Raw genomic sequence first — 19,463 nt, 5'->3', positions numbered from 1 at the left:
ATATATGTATATACTGTTGCGAGCTTTTCCAGAGGAAGCTGCTGAAAGGCATAAAGAGACTCCGGTGTAAAGTTATTGGCGGTTCAGATATACATGAGACTCGCATCCACGTTACAATCTGAGAACTGGCTGTTCTCGATGCACAGGTTTCCTCATAATACGTAAAACCGGCTCGAAGCGTGAAGCTGAAGAGGCAGAAATGGAATGCAGGCAAAGATGCATGGTGTCAATGAATTATAGATAGACCATTCAACAGGATAAGATGTTCTTCGTGCTTTATGCATCTGCTTGAAAATCTACGACTTCTCCAAGATAGCTCTTGCTTTTTTTTACGGAAACGCACGAGCGTGAATTCTTTGTGATTTCTTTTCTTTCTTTTTTTTTTTTGTTTTTTACTGCTTTGTTGCATAATATGAGGTTGTATAAAAAGCGGTATAAAAAGCGGTATAAAAGCTAGGATCAGATTAAACGTCGCCAAGCCTAATCTACGTAAACCAGAGGAAAAACATGAAAAGCGAAAAGAAGATAAGGTATACAAGAGAAATAGTAATCAGATATACGTGGTAAACGATTATAATTTCAAGCTGTGCTGGAAAATTGGTCGGATGTTGCAATTCCGTTGCAGTTACGAATAGTGTCCACCGCGTCACATTATCTGTATCGCATTTGTGTAATAAGCGGGATAATAACGGATAAGAACTCGAGGAAGACTGATACGCAGCTTATACGATGGTAGATATATTGACTTATTGTATGGAATCATTTTCGAGTGATGAATGGTGTGTACTTTTGGACACGCGCGAAATTCATTGGACAGCACAAAATGCAGAAACGTGCACTCGAATAAACTCGATGAATCATTTTACGAAAGGTGTGTAATCTGCAAAATCCATAATAACCCAACGCTTGATTTGTCGGATCGCCGAATCGCCGAAGCGTTAGTTGTGTTGCGATTTAGAAATGAAATAAAATTCTAATCAAATGATCAGATTTTCGAGCACCAAATTCGTTTTACGTAATATTTTCTTCTTTTCCCGATACGTTTCATAAAAATTGGATTTCCGTCTTTGTTTGTTTTTTCGAAACATAATACTTTGAATATCGAGAAATTGGGGTATTGGGACGAATTTTACGAATTCCCGATAATTTCATCAGTCGGTCATCAATACCATGAAATAGCTCGCTTCCCATGGGCTGTTTGTATTTCTGTAACGATCCGTTATACGAGACCGCATTGCACATTACAGCGCTGCACTTCCATTCATCGACTCGTTGCAATTGGCAACATATTGCGGGGTAATTTTCATCCTATAGCTCACCCATGGAGAATCGCTCAATCGCGAAAACTCATCGACAAGTAAAACGAAAATTTTTTTTCGTCAAAGTATCATTAAAATTTGAGTAGCGCAGATGAATCTGGCAGCTGATTTCTTTATTTTTTTTTTCTTTTTTTTTGCAGCTCCTAACGTTTTCAATTTCGAGATGAAATATCTGCAAAATCGTTCATCTTTCCATTAACTGTATGCTTTTTGAAAGTGAGTTGTTCAAAAACTCGTAAAAACAAAGGGACCGGATTCTCTAAAACCGTTTTCGCCATGAACGATATTATTCCTTCCATCATTGTGATCTTTTTGAAGAGTCGATCGAACAATGTTAACTCGTTGGAAACCGCGAAAGTTGAAAATAATTTCGATTATAGCTGCTGATGAATTGGCAAGAAGAGAGGGAAAGGGAGACGAGAGAGAGAATGGAGATGAACGAAGTTTAAGCTTCATTCAAGCTGCTCAGTGAATTCGAAATTGACCCATTATACTGTTACTTCGTTGTGCAAAAGATCACGTCTGTCGTCGAAATGGAATCAACGTGATTCGATTCTCCAAGAAGCGCTGATCCGCGAAAACTCGGATGCTTTGAAAAAAATTCACGTTACACAATATTCCTCCGCCGTTAAATTACAGGCTATCCTAACGATCATCCGAGATAAAATCAAGCTTCTTTCAATACGTGCCAGCATTCTTATGTCGATTAAATTCAATTTTTAAACTACAAAATTAAGAAACGAACAGTCGTTGTAGATTTCTTCAGTGGCGCAGTCAAATTAGAAAAAAAAACAGGCTCACGAAACTTGAACAATATCGTTGTTAATGAAGGTTTCGACGCCATTCGCGAAAAATTTCCAACGCGGCCGGTGCCAGAAAGCTGGGTGAATACGAAGGTGGAGAGATAAAGAAAGAACGCGGCAACCTTAGAAGCGCAATTAAATTAAACGACATTAGGTCGGGCAGGTTCTTACATTGTAATCGTCCTTTTAATTGCGCTCGTAATCAACCAACGGTAATTGATTTGCGCGCGTATATATATTTAAACGAAATAACCGATTCAGAATGGAAAACGAAAGAGCGCTATTATTTAAATTTGCGATCGGAACAAAAACAGCTAGTAAATTGAGCGGACGACGTCGCGGAACTGTTTTTTTACATGGGTTAATGAAATTACATTGTTTTTCCAATCAACCGTTCGTTGGTCCCGGTATAAATTCAAGCGGAGCGTTTGTTTTTGTGCGACAAAAGCGCGTCGTTTAATTATCAACCACGTGGAAATTTCTGCAAGTATAATTAAAAACACAACCGAAGTTACGATGAAGCGTTCGTCATTTGCGAATTCGAAACGAATTTGGAATTTTACCGGGGCTAGAATATACCAGGATCCCGCGTCCAAATATTTTTCATCGATCGACGGATCGATTGTATATCGCGACCTTTTTCTCCCGAGAAGGTTCGATGCCATAAAATTTTACGCTTGCGAAGTTACGAACGAGTTCGACGGTCGTTTCAACGCGGTAATTAACCGAATGCAATTAATTCTTGTTCACATCATTTGCAACGCGCGTGAGGGGAATAAAGGAAATGGAACGAAAAAAATTAACGGCCAGCTTTCTGTTTCTTTCTTGCTCTCCTCTCTGTCGTCCTCTCGTACTTAAAATATACATTTGCCTAAAATAGAGCTATACACTCGCTTTACATTGAAAAATAACTATGCTTATACATTGTCTACAAGGAAATATCGCATTTTCGTGCAGTTTATTTCCTGTTTGGTTGCGCATATCCTTAATCATGATACAACGTCGTCATTCTTTTTGGCATGATACTTCTCACAAAAATATTAAATCTCTCTCTATTTCTCTTTTGTGTTTAGGAAACATCACGACAACTGGCGATTACTCCTTGAATTTCATTTCTCTTCAGCGTGATTCATAACCGTGCTTGCGCAACCTTTCGTCTTGTTCTTGTTTTCTCCTTCGAAGCGGCATAACGACTTTGATTACATATCAATTTTAAGATAGCTGACTACTGATCTTGATTGATTAAAGAAATTTCGAGAGATATACGAAATCAATAAACCGCACGTTAATTCAGGATGCTTTACCGATGGTATGTCGCTGGTATACACCTTTTCAAATGAATTTCTCTGATGATAAAGCCGGGATTTCGCGTGCAGCGTACATCGACAAACGATATTGCCACCTCCTCGAAACGCCATCCTTCGATCGATTCCCGACAATTTCGCAAATTTCTGCCCTTAAACTGGAAAGGTGCCAGTGCCTTCGACGCAAAGGAAATTTCTGAGTAATAGCGACGCAAATTTTTAATTGGTCGAAACACAATGATCTGTTATACATAATAGCGCGTACTATTTCAAGCACAGATCACCAATCATTGATGCGAAACACTTCCGTGGCATGTGCTTCTTTACTACATTGCGAAATTTTATGCAAATTCATATTCTTGTGAACATAAACAGAAGAAATGGATTCTAAATAGTGATCTGTTTCATTTACTGGATATTATAACGAGTATCGTACTTTGAACATTTTGTATATATTTGCATTTACGTACATTCTGTACATTTTTGCTTCGTTATGTTTGGCATAAATGCATAAATATCCACAGTCTATTTATTATAATATACGTTGCATCAAGGTGACCAAAAAATTATATCAAGTAATTATAAATGTTCTAAGCAAAGAGACGTGTATACGAGGCTCATACACGGCGCTCGATACACAAATAAATTTACTAAATTGCCAACGGTTCTCATTACTCTCTCGTTATTTCTGGTCGTCGTGATCGTCGTCGATAGTAATTCAGATTTTATAAAAAGTTAGTTGAATCGACAATGATTCGTTTCGTAGCGATTAGTCCCGAGAGAGAAGTCGCGACGAAACCAACAAAGTCCGACCGAAATCATATCAAAAGAAGAATTATCAAAAAGATGTAATTCGAATCAGGTCCTTCCGCTAGATATTTCTGTGCCGAAAGCGGCACCGTTTCAGATATATAGCACAAATCTCTAAAACATTTTATAATTTCTTCTGTGTATATATCTAAATATAGTATATGTATACCTTTATATATATGTATACTTATCTATATGTCACGAGCGCAGGATGAGTAGAATATAGTCAGACGATATTTAAATTGCCAAATGAAATACTGAGAATGTCATGCATTAACACTTCCGTAGATCATTATGAGATCTAGAGTATTTATTTAGGTCAAATTGTTGAATTGTGACCCCAATACCCCAATTTCTTTTTAATAATAGAGTAAGCTATTTGTCCTCGATCCATTGATAAAATATACCTTTTTGTTGACAAATGTTATGGCAAATAGAATTACCTGAATTCATTTAGCATTTTTCTATTTTCCAAACAAATCATCATATCGTGAATTGGGCTACCAACATACCTCCGAATTTCATTAAACTCAATTAAATTTCGCATGTCCTAATGCAATTTTTTGCATTTACTATTCAATGTTTCAACATTATCTAACATTTAAGTATTAAATCCCAATGAGACACAATTTCATCATTCTGCACACGCGTCCATAATAAATAAATATATATGTATATGTATTCTCTAAATTCAGTAATGAATATGTATATATTTATATATTTATATAATATATGTATATATATCAGAACTTTGGTTTTGTCTTCGGTGAACCAGTCGAATCAAAAATATCCGAAAGATACTCGATCTTACGGAGCACATTTTTTTTAAAGATAATCTCCAAATGTACCCCAAAGCCAGGTCATCCTCGGACAGCCCCTTTGTTGCAATTTCAACAAGACAATTAACAGTCCTTTAAACGAATCTTTTCGATTCGCCGTAATAAATCCTTTTTAATCAACGATTATTCCGTTGCGCCCAACCCTGTATAATATATTGAGATGCCCCCATGTTGGGAACTCAGATTCGTGATAAAGGAGAAACACCGCCGTTCCGTTGCACTTGTTCAGCAAAATGTCGGTAGAAAGTTTATAGTAGTCGTTAGTACGTAAAGATGTCTTAAAAATGTGATAAAAAAGTTTTCGCGTCAACGGTGCACTAATTTGATTATATCGATCTGTTTTACTCTCCCGGACTTTGTATTTAAATTATCGACGTGCTCGGTTTCTACTTTACCGATTGAGACAGAAATTGTGCGCAAGATATACATACATATATATTTATTCGTCGTTGCAAAGTAGAGATTCTTATCTCGGTATTTTTCGACAGTGTTTCTATCGAACAAATTCTGTTGTGTATGGTGTTTCATGGTAGATAATAGAAAATTGTAATATAGCAAAGTATGTTAGTCTACCATAGAAAGAAAAGATTTCTCGATCTCGTGATCAATATTGCTTTGTTACTTCGTGGCGCAACGGAATGGAAATCGTATATAACAAATGATAAACTTTGAAATTTTAAATCATCTATCAACAGCAATTTACAATTAAGTATGCTTTTCATATGAAGAGTTACATTTACACTCAGAGGTTATTTCTACGTGTTACGTATCTTTGATAGCGATTTCCCGTGTCGCTGAAATCTCCTATAGTTTTCCCACATGATAACTAATTATTTGTGCGAGCTTTTATCGTGGCATACAATGTGGACCAGCCTCAAGTTCTTCATCGTAAACAGATTGTCATAAATTTCAATGAGGTCTGACTCGTTGGTATTACCCTGGGACGCTAATTTCAGGAGCGATGGGATTATAGACCTGGACTTCTCGATCCTACAAATCATATTTTTATTATTTTTTAAAGTAGTACGTGCCAATTTAAGACTGTATTATACAGAATGATTTGAACACCATCATGAAATTGAACTGCTTGTGATAATAATAATTTCAATTAACTAAACGATGATCTCTGAAGCATTCTGTATACGGTCAACAAACATAGTAATAATTCGTCATAACAGATCATAAGTATAACTTACTTGTGATCAAAATTCCATGTAGAGAATAAAACAAGTTCTTCCTTCGATCTATAAGGATTGATCTTGTGCTTATCCGGGTAAGAACATTTATCCTCGTTCCACATACCGTAACACCTAAATTCGCCCGTGTGATCGCACAACGCGATACACGCTTTCTTCGCTTTCCTTCTAATCTTGTAAGGACAACTCTCCTCTGCCTCTTCCTCTTCAGTCTTTGTGTCCGAGCTTCTTCCGTTCCTCTTTTTTACACCATCGGTATCATCGAACTGTTCCATCGCTCCAAACAATCTGAAGTACGTACTATCGTCCAACCATTTCAATCTACAGGGACAATGATCGTAACAGGATGACGAATCAAGCTCGTCTGCACCCTCCAACGCTTCGGACTTTGCTCGACTCCTATCGAAATAGTAGCCAAAATAGTGGTCCTCTTTCAGTTGCATCTTAAAGAACGCTATGGCGTACAACAGTTGCTTTCTGGCTCGGGGATCCTTCGTAAATACGTCCGATGATTTGATCTGATCGATCGTTTTATAGAGATAGCCTCGTATTCTATCTTGACATCTACGATGCAAGTACGCTTCCTGTAAAACCATTAATTTCGTTAGTCGATGCATTAATTCAATCGAACGTAATCGAATAACATGGTGCGCGTTCCGTTAGATGGAAAAGCTTATTTGGTTGTGAGAGGAACTCCGGTGAACTAAATGACAACCGCCGCCGTGGACAATCAAAATGGATCAGTATACATTGATATTGCCATATTGTGATTATAATTGCTCTGTAATCAAAGCAGGGTAAATCTATTGTTTTCGATAAATCGCCAACAATGGTTCGTTATTGCGTATCATAACGTACAATGGAAGCCCAATTATTTGTTGAAATCCACCACCGAAAGTAATTTCAACCGGTCCAGTTCGCGATCTACTGTCTTCGTAAAATAATCATGAAACATAATTTGTCGGTGTTAAAACAAATGAATAACCAACGAAGATCATTTCGATAATCTACATATCGCACACGTATAATAATATAATTGTTCGTGATTTTGAGTGGCAGTCCGTTTATGGCTCGGACAGCACCTCTCCCTTTTTTGGGAAATACCGAATTACCTGACCTCTCCGAGCTGTAAACCTGATGACATAGAAGTTAGGGAAACCCCAGGCAATACCAGGTCATATGCACACCCGAGAGTACAGGTAAACCAGGGAAAACCCCCGGCCGGGAAAGCACGATGGACGGAGAGGTTATCAACAGCATACTAGGACAGTCATAAACAGAGAGTCGTACCATGCGGGTAAAGTACTTCAGTCTCAACAAGATCTTACAACTGTCGTGTTCAGAACATCAAACTTTGCTCGTATACAACAAGTGCAAGTAAAATGCCAAATTGCACTAACACTCAATATATTAAACCTCCTCCACCTGAGCGTTAATTCATTCAAGTTTCGCGATATCGACCGATCAGTTGGACCTGACCGGTCGCTCTTTAGTTGATAATTCGCAACATATTGAACCTCTGAGTCATCAGGTTTACAGCTCGGGGAGGCAGGCAATTCAGAATTTCTCAAAGAAGGGAGAGGTGTTGTCCGAGCCATAAACGGACGGCCATTCAAAATCCCAAACAATAATAACTTTGTATATGACATTGCACATCAATTGGAAGAAAAGAGGTGTGACAAGAACGAAGGCATGTTTCATCAGTAAAGCTGTCGAAGAAATCCGTACCGTAGATATAGGAGATATTCCTAATAGTATAAACATATCGACATGGCCGAGGATTAGGTGTGGGATTTGCGAGGAGTAGGATTCCGTAAAATCGACATCGTGTATTGTAGTCAGCGCAAATTTATTATTTTTTTATCTAGCGCGCGTATCCTCTACGAAAGAATTGCGCAATTCAACAGATGAGCTGTAAAAGTGAAATTTTCGCGCGAACATCGCACAACGGATAGATAACCAATTAATTAATTATTCATGTAATCGTTAAATAAAGAGTTGCAAGATTTCGGCGCGAAACTCTGTGCATGATAAATAACAATCTGTCGGAATGCAAGTGCCGTAACGTTAATTAACTCGCACATCGAAGGACAAACTCCCTCTCATTCTATTATATTAGACTATGTCGACCTAGGGCGATTTGTTATAGGTGCGAGGCTGACTTATCTTTGATCGCGTCCTGAATGGTATCTATGGAAAAAAGTTTCTCTAAGGATATGCATGGTAGGATAGTTCGTATTCGTATTGATTCTTTTTACCTTCTCATCTACCATCTATTACCCTGACACATAAATTTCAAGGACAACTTTTAAATGAAAAAGATACAATTTATATCTTTCAAAATATTTCAGTACATAAACTGATTGAAAAGATCAGAAATGTTTCCACCGCCAAACAAAACAGTTAGAGTATAGATAAATTCTTAAATATCGCGCCTTATATAGAGAACCCGATTTTTCTTTGTGAATATCCATAGCGTGCTAAGAAGAGACACGCCATAAAAGAGAAAGTAGACCCTTCGAAAGGAAGCGAAGCATAAAAATATTTTTGCAGAAAAGAAAACTTACTTTACTCGTACAGTTAGTCTCCAATCCATGAAACCACTCCGGATGTTCGCCCCTGCTACTGAACGCTGTTTTCGAATCGTCCTTGTTCAGTGCGTTATAAAGGACGGCTACTTTCGCTTTAAAGTTTTCCGTGAGGAACTCAGACGCTTTCTCGCCGGCAATTAGAAAGTCGATGTTAACACGTCTTAAGATGTCATACAGAAGATCCGCATCTGTAAGCAGAGGATGCATTTTTAAACTTCGTTTATCGCATTTTCAGGTTTCCTATTCAACTTGCCCTTCTATTGTCAAGATATAAACAAGTGTAGGAAGGAAATTAACGGCACTAACCGGTTAACACTTTTTCGCCCGGCTTCTGAAGGATCAACGTCGTCTGAGGTTTCAACGTGGAAAAATATTCTTCCTCGTCAATCAACGAGCCATCAAGTAGGTAGATGTTAATTTCGTCAGGATCGTTCGTTATCTAAAACACGAGGGATTCATCGATGCTAGTTCATTTTCTGTTTCATTACATCGAGTTACGTTGTGGAGGTATAAATTCATTTGTATTTCCCAATAGAGTGGTATCGTACGTTTGAAATACCGTGACATGTTACGTTCTCGAAAGTTTCTCTGATCTATCGTATAATGTTTAATCAAAGCGTAAGGTACATGAAAATGAAAACATATAAAAACTGTTAGGAAACTTTAACTTTGTTAAATCGTCAAGTATCTCTCAAACAGAAAGGATGATTCTTCGTTGTAATTTTAAACAATTATTTTAGAATGATATTTACACAGTAATTGGATCACGTTATTGTCCTTCATTAAATAAAACACATCAGTAATTACTAGTATGTTTTCCAACGCTACGAATGATAATATTGCTTATTTTTGTATTCAATGAATCATGTCTCCCATCGTAACCGTTACATTCGTTGACAGGCAACAGGCAAAGCTGTAGTAACGCATTCGAGCGAACACTGATCCATCGATACTGAGGAAACATAGTCACGGACAGCTAACCTTTAACCGCATAACATTGCCCCCATTAGTTCTTTTTACGCAAGAGAAGAGGCGTAAGGCTGCCCCAATTACTACGAATGAAGCGGCACCGCACCATGAACGCGTCCCGTTTCACGGTGGCGCGCATCGCCGAAATCAATTCTTTCGGAATCACACTGTTACACTAGTTACAACTGTTAAAATTTGTTGGCCGGAAGCTGGCAAACAGCAAATAGTCGCATCCGCGTGCGCGTCATGGCAAAAAAAATCGAAAGATCTTGGTTCCGATGAAAGAAATGGCCATCGGTTCTTAACTATCGGTCCAGCAGACGGTCGACCTTGACATTGACGGGCTGCTCCTTGCCCGTGGCCGGGCTGGTTCGATAGAGCTACACGCTGCAGACGAATGTGCTTCGGCCCCAAGGTCGTCCCACAACTGGATTAACTTATACACGACTCACTGGCAAGCGACACGTGCCATGTAAATACTAATTCTCTCCGCCCCATATCTTCGCGACTAATTATTCGCACGTGCCTGCTCACTTCCGTAACGCCCTATCTGAAATCCTTTTTAAAGGAAGTGGAATAACTAGGTTGACTGTTGTGTAACACCGTTACGTACACATTTTATATCGTATATTAAAGTATTTGATCCATCGAAGAAGTTACACTATCACAGGCTTCTAGTGTGCCCGTTACGATTCTCTACATGGATTCTCCATGCTTGAAAGCGGGGATCAGATTTCACATAACTTAATCGCGTTGATGAATTGTACCAGAATCGCGTTTTACGTTTTTTAGTTATCACGTTTTACGTTTATTTTACGATATTAACATTTCATTTATTTTTAGTTATTCGGAGTCAAGGAAATATTTAAATAATTCATATAACGAGTTGAATGAAAAAGCGCCGATAAATATGGAGATTTCATATATGACACGTGCTGCGCTGTTTTTCAGTAATTTCATAGGCGGTACAAGGTTGGCCTGTTTTTGGCGCACTTGTAACGAAATACCGATCGCATGAGACAGAATAGTCGGGTGTTACAATTTTCCAGGGGCGTATTATGGATCAGCTGCGAGGCTTTTATGACCCAATTTCAACCAAAAACTTTTGTCATGTCATGTGAAAACGATATGGAATCGCGGAACGGTTTCCATGCAACGCGACGTTCCGTTCTGCCCGTCTCCCTTACTCCCTTTTATTCGTTATCATCTCTCTCTCTCTCTTTCTCTTTCTCTCTCTCTCTCTTTCTCTTTCTCTCTCTCTCTCTTTTTCTCCTCGTTTGAATCGTACCATCGGTCGATTAAATAAACGCCGCAAGCGTTAATCACATAGATACTCACGTTCAGCTTTGCGCACGCTTTCCGCTTCAGCTCATGAAGACTCCTGCAGGCAACACCGATTTTTCGCACGCGGTTTACATCGGTGACCTTGTAGCCTTTGAACTGGAAAACAATCGGTAAAACGCGATGAAAAATTTTTTTTATTTTCTAGCACTTTCGTGCCGAGGTTAAAAACAAATCCATAAAATCTTAGAAAAACCATATGTACGAGTATTAGCGACAAGTATTTAAATTCGGTTTCATTCGTTTAACAAAACTATTCATTCGATTAGATTAATTTAAATTCTCAAACGACTCCTTCAGGTTGAAATACAAATTTGGGAAATCAGCTGACTTTCAACAAATGTATTTCCTACTGTTTCTAGTTGACGAAAGGAAGTTAGCGTCTGGATTAATCGAGCAGAGATTAAACCGCGTCTTTTGCGGAATCATGCAAGAAAATATGCAAATGAGCTGAAGCTTAATCTCTTAATCGGGGATAACGCCTAGATAACGGAGGATAATGAACAAGATCGAGTATTGTGATCACCGGATGTGCAATTGGGCCGATCTCGTTCAGGGTCATGGCTGCGGAAGCGCGCGTGCCACAGTTTCTTCCACTGACCTACATTGGCGACCTCTAATCGCGGTCACTCGGTAATGCAAATAGAATCGAAAGTCGGAAGTTCTACCGGCTGGACGCACCTTGCTACGGTCCGCCCACGCATAAATTATCTATCTGTATACGAAAACAAGGAAACGTCCGACTGATTCACTATTTCCTGCTAATGTGCTCTTTATATACAATCTTCTGGTTACGAACAAGTGTTCGAGCCGTGTCAGTACAAAAAGGGAATTTCATGGATTAACACGATCAATCAACTTAATTTATATAGCTGCATGCTTGTATTTTGATAATTCTTTGACGCGACTGATTAATATTTTCATATGACGTATATATTTAATACGTTTGATAAATAAAATACACACAAATTATTTTCATTTGTCTTAAAGAAGGACAACGTTAAACAACTGGAAACATCAATACTCTTTTATTACAAAAATTGCCTTCATTTATTATTCCAATAAACGATATCGCTACATGTAAACTCGATACAATATCACGAACAAATTGTTGAAAAATAAAGAGAGCACGTTCCAATGACTAACGCTGGATAAGCCGTTCATGCGTTACAAGCAGGGAAGAAGAAAAGAACAGAGAACACAGAGATATTACCAGCGTGCGCAACCGGTGAACAAAGCTCATGCATACTTCGTTCGGGACGCGCGGATCAGGTGCGATTCTTTATTTACCTCGTTCTTAGTCGATGTCTCGGTGAGCCGTCGAAAACAGTTGGCGATCAGTGACATGATCGACGTACTCCGTGCCGACCGTAATCACAGAAGGCGTGGGGAAAGAAGATCGTGTGCAAGAAGAAAACGTAAGACGCGCGAAACAGCTGGTATACTTCGGATCCCGACCTCTTCTTTCTTCGACCGTGACAGTCGAAGTTTATCGGTCAGCGGACGGAAGGGGAATCAACGGATGCCGGGAGTTGAATAAGCCTGGAGAAGAGTGGGGAGAGAAGAAACGAGGAATAGTGCTTAGCGTTGGAATGTGGAGTCAGCGGATAGGAAGTATTTATACGCCGGACAGAGAAAGAAGAAAGAAAGACAGACAAGGAGAATATTAACAAAGCCGTCCCGAGGAACTTGTTTAATCGCCGCTTTCGCAGCGACAACGCACGAATACTCACTAGTAACAACGAAGAAGAAGGACGAGAAAATATATGTGGAGCGAAAAGGAATGGTATCTATCGTCGATGGATTACGGGGAAGGAATGGCGCGACAACGCGACGCTCTTCACTCGGGCCTGAAATGAGAGAATGCACCGGGAAATGCGCCTGCGAACTGTCAGCTGCATCAGGCAATCGTGCTTCGCTCTCCCGCGTAGATGTCGCCACTAGACAAAACTATAGCTATCCTGTCCACTGATATGTATGTTTGGATACTTACTCTTCTTGAACCTCGCAGCACTCAACACTTTGGATCACTAATGGATAAGAGGTGATTGAAGGGGAGTACACGAGAAAGAAGTTCACCAGTCGAACGTTAGTGTCGCCACATACTAAAGTCTCAATATGGCTGCGACGAAGTTACTTCACGCGTTTCACGGGATATCGTGTCGATAGTATGTACGACGTATTTACATATCAGTGGTCCTACCTCTTTGGTTCAAGAGAACAGTGTGCATTCAGACAACCTCTGCGTTCTCTATAATGCTTTCTTCTTCTCTTTTGACAATGTAGATGATCAGATCAATAGTCTTTTTTTCGCATTGTGATTAATTGAACACTCATTCACATATGTACAGTGACGAGCAAAAGTGGAAACACACTCCGCTGATTTTATGTAAAAGGCGATACTACGACTAATTTTTCAAGTGATTGGTAAATATTAGGTAACAGTAACTACAAGCTACGTCTGATTAACAAAATGTAATAGTTCATTTCCATTAACATTAATAATGTACAGAACATTTTACAAAAATGGACATCTCAAACCATGTTTACAGTGTTGCACTTTAATTATACTCGTCGAATTAAGGTTTCAACCTAGTATTTCATCTACTTCCTTTTACTTTTTTTTAATGCTTTTAATCTACGAGGCATACTGTCAATTAAATTTTTAATTATTTGTGGTTCAATATTGTACCATTCCTGTCGTGTTCTTTCCCATAAATCATGAACACCGGAAGGTGGATTATTATATTTTGCCAGCCTTCTTTTCAAAATGAACCACAAATTTATGATCGGATTCATATCCGGACTTTGCGCTGGCAACTTCATCACAGAAAAATTTTGATTTTCTAGCCAGGTTTTAACTATGTCTGCAGTATGCTTAGGATCCCTGTCTTGTTAAAATACTACTTCACATTCATTATATCCAATAGAATTAACTACAGAAGGTAAATTACTTTGTAGAATGGTCAAATAATGCTCTTTTCGCATTATACCTTCGATTCGAACTAAGGGACCAACACCTCTGTGAGTAAAGCAACCCCAACACATAATTGAGCCAAACTTCATAGTTTGTTTTATACCACCTGGTTGATCATTATTCTCGAATGAAATCCAATACCAGGACCTTCTGTCAGATTCGAAGCTGTTAATTTTTGTTTCATCAATCCATATAACTCTTTTCCAATCTTCGGTCGTCCATTCTTTGTAGATGTCCACAAATTGTTTTCGTAATTTAATATTTTTGTTTGAAAGAGCTGGTTTACTTTCTTTTTCCTTCGCTCGTAAACCAATTCTCTTTAAAGAGCGACGAATGGTCCATTCGCTAGCACTTATTTCGATTTCCTGAGCAGCAACTTTTGGTGTTTTGTAACTATCCGACCGAATACAGTGTGCAATTTCACGTGCTGCTCTATCCGAAATAAGTCGCGTTCTACCGTTTTGTGAAGAAATTGGTGCACTCACATACTTTTTTCTTATTCTCGCAACTATGACTAACACTACATTTCTCTGCAATTTACCGCAACGACAAACCTTTATCACACAAACAAATAATACTGTTCTTTTTATCTTCGCTAAGTGGCTTCATCTTGGATTAAGCATATCAAACTGAAAAATAATCTAACAATGGCGTGGAACAGTTGACTGCGAAACAGTGGACAATCAGTGCTTATTGACAGTTTCGTTTCCCTGACATTTACATGCTATCATAAACGTTTCTGACGAAACGTGTAAAACTGTAAACATTGTATCAAAACACAATTATTATAAAATATTATGTACATAATTAATGTTAATGAAAATGAACTATTACATTTTGTTAATCAGACGTAGCTTGTAGTTACTGTTACCTAATATTTACCAATCACTTGAAAAATTAGTCGTAGTATCGCCTTTTACATAAAATCAGCGGAGTGTGTTTACACTTTTGCTCGCCACTGTAAATTCATGTTTTTGTATGGCACGTTACTTTGTCCTATCTCGATGATATCATTTAGCAGCAATATGATACAGGTATTAATGATCTTCTAATATGTTTGCGCTGTTTTTAGATGTTGTTTCAATTTCCTCTTTTAGAGAATTACATGTACTTTTTTTATAATTAAAAAACTGAATATTTTACTTCTTCGTTAAATATTTTCTCTTTCAATTTATTTTTTCGTATTGTAAATTATTTTTTAAGTCATTGAAGGAAGTAGGACTTTATACTTTGATACTCTTTGTATAATTTCATATCGTCTCTGATAGCCTAAGCGCTGTGTAAACTTCCCTTTCATGATTTGAAGTTGTTCACTTCTTAACATTGCGATGTAAAAGACGAGGAACATAATTTATGTTTCTGTTAAGAAATTTAAATAAGAGTGCAAGGTATCCACTGCTCATTCTTATTCAAGCGTACCTGTTATTGAAAAAGGCGCAGTAGCAGTATTTTTCGCAGACTATTTACTTCATGCTTTTATACAACTTTATATCATATAGCATTTGTACATTACGAGTCATCGATATTTGACTGCTCTTCAAGAAACTCTTTGACGGGAAGGACTCTGTTCTAGAATGAATGGTACAGTAAACAGAACGCTTCGAGATCTGTAAATTGGGTTAACAATAGACTCCATTTTTTTGCCGAGTACACTCAAGCAAAAGTCAAAATATATTTTGTCGAGAAACGGTCAAACGTAAAAGTCCTCTTACTAAACATCTTCAATATTTTCGTCACGTTTTATATAATATCTCTAGGCAAATATTATAACAAAGCATTTTCATTCACATAATATGTATCAATGCTGACATTTAGTTCACACTCGGAGTTTATTTATTATTTCTTTTATCTGTGATACGCTCATCGCCACAGAAGAATTGGGTCGAGTAATTACGACGATTCGACGTGGTAGAAATTTTGATCGAGCAATTTAACATTAAGCGTTCTCGCGGTACTTATATCGCAGAAATTACTGTTTTGCATTGTACGCTTTAACCTTTCCGCTTTTGAAGGTTACGACGGTTATTCTTAAACTCGCGTTGCAAATGCTATCTAGGGCGGACAATGTGGCGATTCGTGCAGAAAAATCACGCGACAATGCCTTATTGTTAGTCGGTTTCAGATCGTACCTATCAAGGTCTCCTCCATCGTCAAAGAACCTTTTTTTTTTATATTGCCGATCGAAGCGTCTCAGTTTATTTTAGTTTATCGCCTTGTCGTATAGCGCTATGCGATTAAATCACGATTGCCAAGGTAAACTTCCGATAAATAGAAAATGTTATAAGAAAATGATTTCCTTTCCTTCCTATATGAATAAAGCAAAACAATAATATACTTTTATGGATCTCTTAATTTCATAATCGGCTCATTTTCTTTCATATCATTGATTTATTAATCCAATGAGATGCATTGATTTACGTACGATGAATCGTATTGAATACAATTTTTTGATACTTAGTAAATTACATAATGCATAAGATTTCACTTCGTAAGTGGTATGACCATGAAATGTTCTCTAGATTAATTGAATTGTAGCTTGTATATATAATTTTCTTCGATTATTTAAAACTTTTATTTCATTCTTTTTCCTCCAAAGCGATTGCATTTACTTTCAGGATAAAGCATAACAAATACATTTTTCACCTTAGTTAATTAGACACGCACTTTTTTTTAAATATCCTTCACATTCGCATCATTGAAAAGTTTTCACATAAATTTGTTCATCAGCAGAAAACACATGTAAGAGTTTCAAGAATTATCGCTTTTGGCGATATTTTTATACGCTTCGGAATTGTTTTTATGTTTTGTGTTTGTCACGTACAAGGGTAATTGGACGGCAACGTCAACGAAAACGCAATTATAGAATTATTAAGGTGTAATGTAATTTCGCTACCTTGAAACTCCGCGCTGCAAACAACGGTATTCAGCATTTACCGCGCGTTCACTATTCTCAAATATGTAATTTCATAAAACGCGAAATTTGCGGAAGAAAACCTTCCCAATTTTCTTTCATCTCGATCTGTCATATTTCGTTAATTAATTCATATTAATCTTCTGTAATAATTTTTTGTTTCGAACAATAATTGACATTTTATCTCCGTTAATTCAAACGCAGATGCGCAAAGATACTTTCCAAAGATGTTCATACGTAATTTATATATGTTCTTATGTTTTTGTAGCTAATGACGTATTCACGTTAACATACAACGGCTCATGAAAATATTTGAAGATTTATCACAGGAAATTCTTATGCGCAACTATATATGTATATTATGTATATAATACAAAGCATTTTCAAGTATAATTATCATTGTAATGGGAGAACTATGATGATTATAGTGGCAAAATTTGGAAATGTATGTAGAGGCTACAAGATATTTACTGAAAACACATATCTAGTAAAAAATTAATATATAGCATGAATAACCATTTTAAACATATAAATGTTAAGAAAAGTTCCACCATTAATGGGTGAATATGGATATCGAGACTTATAATTTAAAACTCATATAAATACAGCTTGTAATTTCCATTAATCGTAAAAATTTCTTTCAAAAATGACAAATGTAACATTTAACACATGTAACATTTAACATGTAACAAATGTAACATGTTACACTAACTGTTTGCATCTAGAATATTGTTTTTGTTCATTTTATCCATGCCTCTTCGTCAATCCTCTTGAACTTTTAGAATCGATCATCGCCCAGCTAAGTTTATTTTGCAATACTCCCGACTAGTCAACGCCAATAGACATCACGCCCACGCAACGGATTTATCAGCTGCTCTTCACGTTCCTCTTCACCTCTCTAAAACCAGGTCTCGAAATAAAAATGTAAGAAATAGTAGGAACGACTTTTTGCGAGCTGGAATTTTCTGTAAAGTCATGGCGCGGCGCTTTGTTGTAAGCAGAGATGCGAGTTATCCACAATAAAAGGACCAAGACGGAAAGGCCTTCACGTGGTACAACGCACCGCAGACACAAAGGACTCTCATGTCGCTAGAAGTTAAATCTAAAACCACGCTTAAATCCAATGGAAATGGATGTAATCGACAGTCTGTAATTTAACGTAATTGCATGATCAAATGGAAATCTAATGCAGTGCTATGTGTTGCGCCGCAACAAAATCATTCGTAGTCGAGAGATCGCGAATGCTATTGCTCGTTTGTCTCTTTCGAGTTCGTACTACGTTACCGTCCAACTGTTGCATAGCTACCCGCGTTCATTCGTCCCACTACAACACTACTACGTTTTATTCATTTTGCGCTACGATTCTTACGATGTCGAGATCTTCCGAATTTCTACAATCCTGTGAATTTATTTTTACATTGAATTATTTAAACAATTACAGTGTCGTGTTACTGTGAATGGTTCGATTACATACGGAAGAAAAGAAGTGTCTTATAGGCTTGATAGGTTGATATGTTATTTGTATGATACTGTAGTGAAGATTGACATTAAGACTATTATTGAAAAAGAAATATATAGAACTGGAGTAGAACTAGAGTACAAATTCCAGTTACTCGAACAAAAGATTAGTGTTTGATTAAATGAATCTCTGTTAATTAAGTTTTAAATAAACTTGAACTTGTTGCTATTGAACCTATTTGAATATCAACACCAATTGTATAAAGGAAAAGTCATAAATGTTTAGGAGGATCAGTTAATCAATCAACAAATTCACATAAACGAAGTTTTATTATACAGAAAGTAGATATAAAAATTAATACGACAAGAAGCTCTAGTTGTCATCGGCGATGTTTTATTGATATACAATTCGAGACATCTGCGTCTAGAATCCAGAGACACGGCCTCCGGTTATCAATAAGATCCTTGAGCCTTTCACAATTCAGACTCTTATATTGTCTCTCTTTTTTTAAACTTTATATGTGTAACTCTTTTTCCTGGAATAATATCCTATTCTTTCAACGGAGCAGCCAGCTTCATCAGATGCCTGAGGGTGTATGTACCGTTACTGATGCAGCGTCGTGTAGACAATGACACTGTTTCGTTAACAGTAACGAGTCCCGGAACGTTCAACGAAGGTAACTGCAACTGATGATTAAACCTTCGAACTATGCCCGGAAAAATCCCGATTTATGCTCCGACGCGAATAAGGAGTTTGATTCGACTCCGATACACCTTTGATTCGTTTCCTTCCCACAGATTTTCATCAGCGAGTTTATCGATTATTACGTCGTCCTTCGTGAAGGAACGCACATATGTTTAGTGTAAACTTTAGAATCACCTTGTGTTTGATACCTCCACTTCGACTTATATCATTGTTGACTACCGCGAGTCGTGCAATCAGTG

At 37.5% G+C, this 19,463-nt stretch overlaps 1 protein-coding gene across 1 annotated transcript; it reads right to left on the bottom strand.

The window, feature by feature from the left end:
- Positions 1 to 4,997: 4,997 nt before the first annotated feature.
- LOC117238925 (DNA fragmentation factor subunit beta) lies at positions 4,998 to 12,772 on the bottom strand. The gene is made up of 6 exons (XM_033504126.1): positions 12,463 to 12,772; positions 11,170 to 11,271; positions 9,169 to 9,301; positions 8,839 to 9,050; positions 6,272 to 6,855; positions 4,998 to 6,065 (listed from the first exon to the last, which is right to left on the bottom strand). The coding sequence occupies exons 1-6, from the start codon at positions 12,517 to 12,519 to the stop codon at positions 5,906 to 5,908; spliced, it is 1,248 nt and encodes a 415-aa protein (XP_033360017.1). The 5' UTR covers positions 12,520 to 12,772; the 3' UTR covers positions 4,998 to 5,905.
- Between the last annotated feature and the right edge of the window lie 6,691 nt (positions 12,773 to 19,463).

The sequence above is a fragment of the Bombus vosnesenskii genome, unplaced genomic scaffold, assembly GCF_011952255.1.
Source record: "Bombus vosnesenskii isolate JDL3184/JDL3185 unplaced genomic scaffold, Bvos_JDL3184-5_v1.1 scf7180000013763, whole genome shotgun sequence".
NCBI classification, from domain to species: domain Eukaryota; kingdom Metazoa; phylum Arthropoda; class Insecta; order Hymenoptera; family Apidae; genus Bombus; species Bombus vosnesenskii.
Note: the sequence above shows the minus strand (reverse complement) of the source record. Positions and strands in the feature narration are given on the sequence as shown.

Coding starts and splice junctions, on each gene's coding strand:
- LOC117238925 (XM_033504126.1), bottom strand. CDS start 12,519: ATGTCACTGATCGCCAACTGTTTTCGACGGCTCACCGAGACATCGACT. Junction 11,272..12,462: donor AGACATCGACTAAGAACGAG/GTAAATAAAGAA, acceptor ATTGTTTTCCAG/TTCAAAGGCTACAAGGTCAC. Junction 9,302..11,169: donor AAGCGTGCGCAAAGCTGAAC/GTGAGTATCTAT, acceptor CTCGTGTTTTAG/ATAACGAACGATCCTGACGA.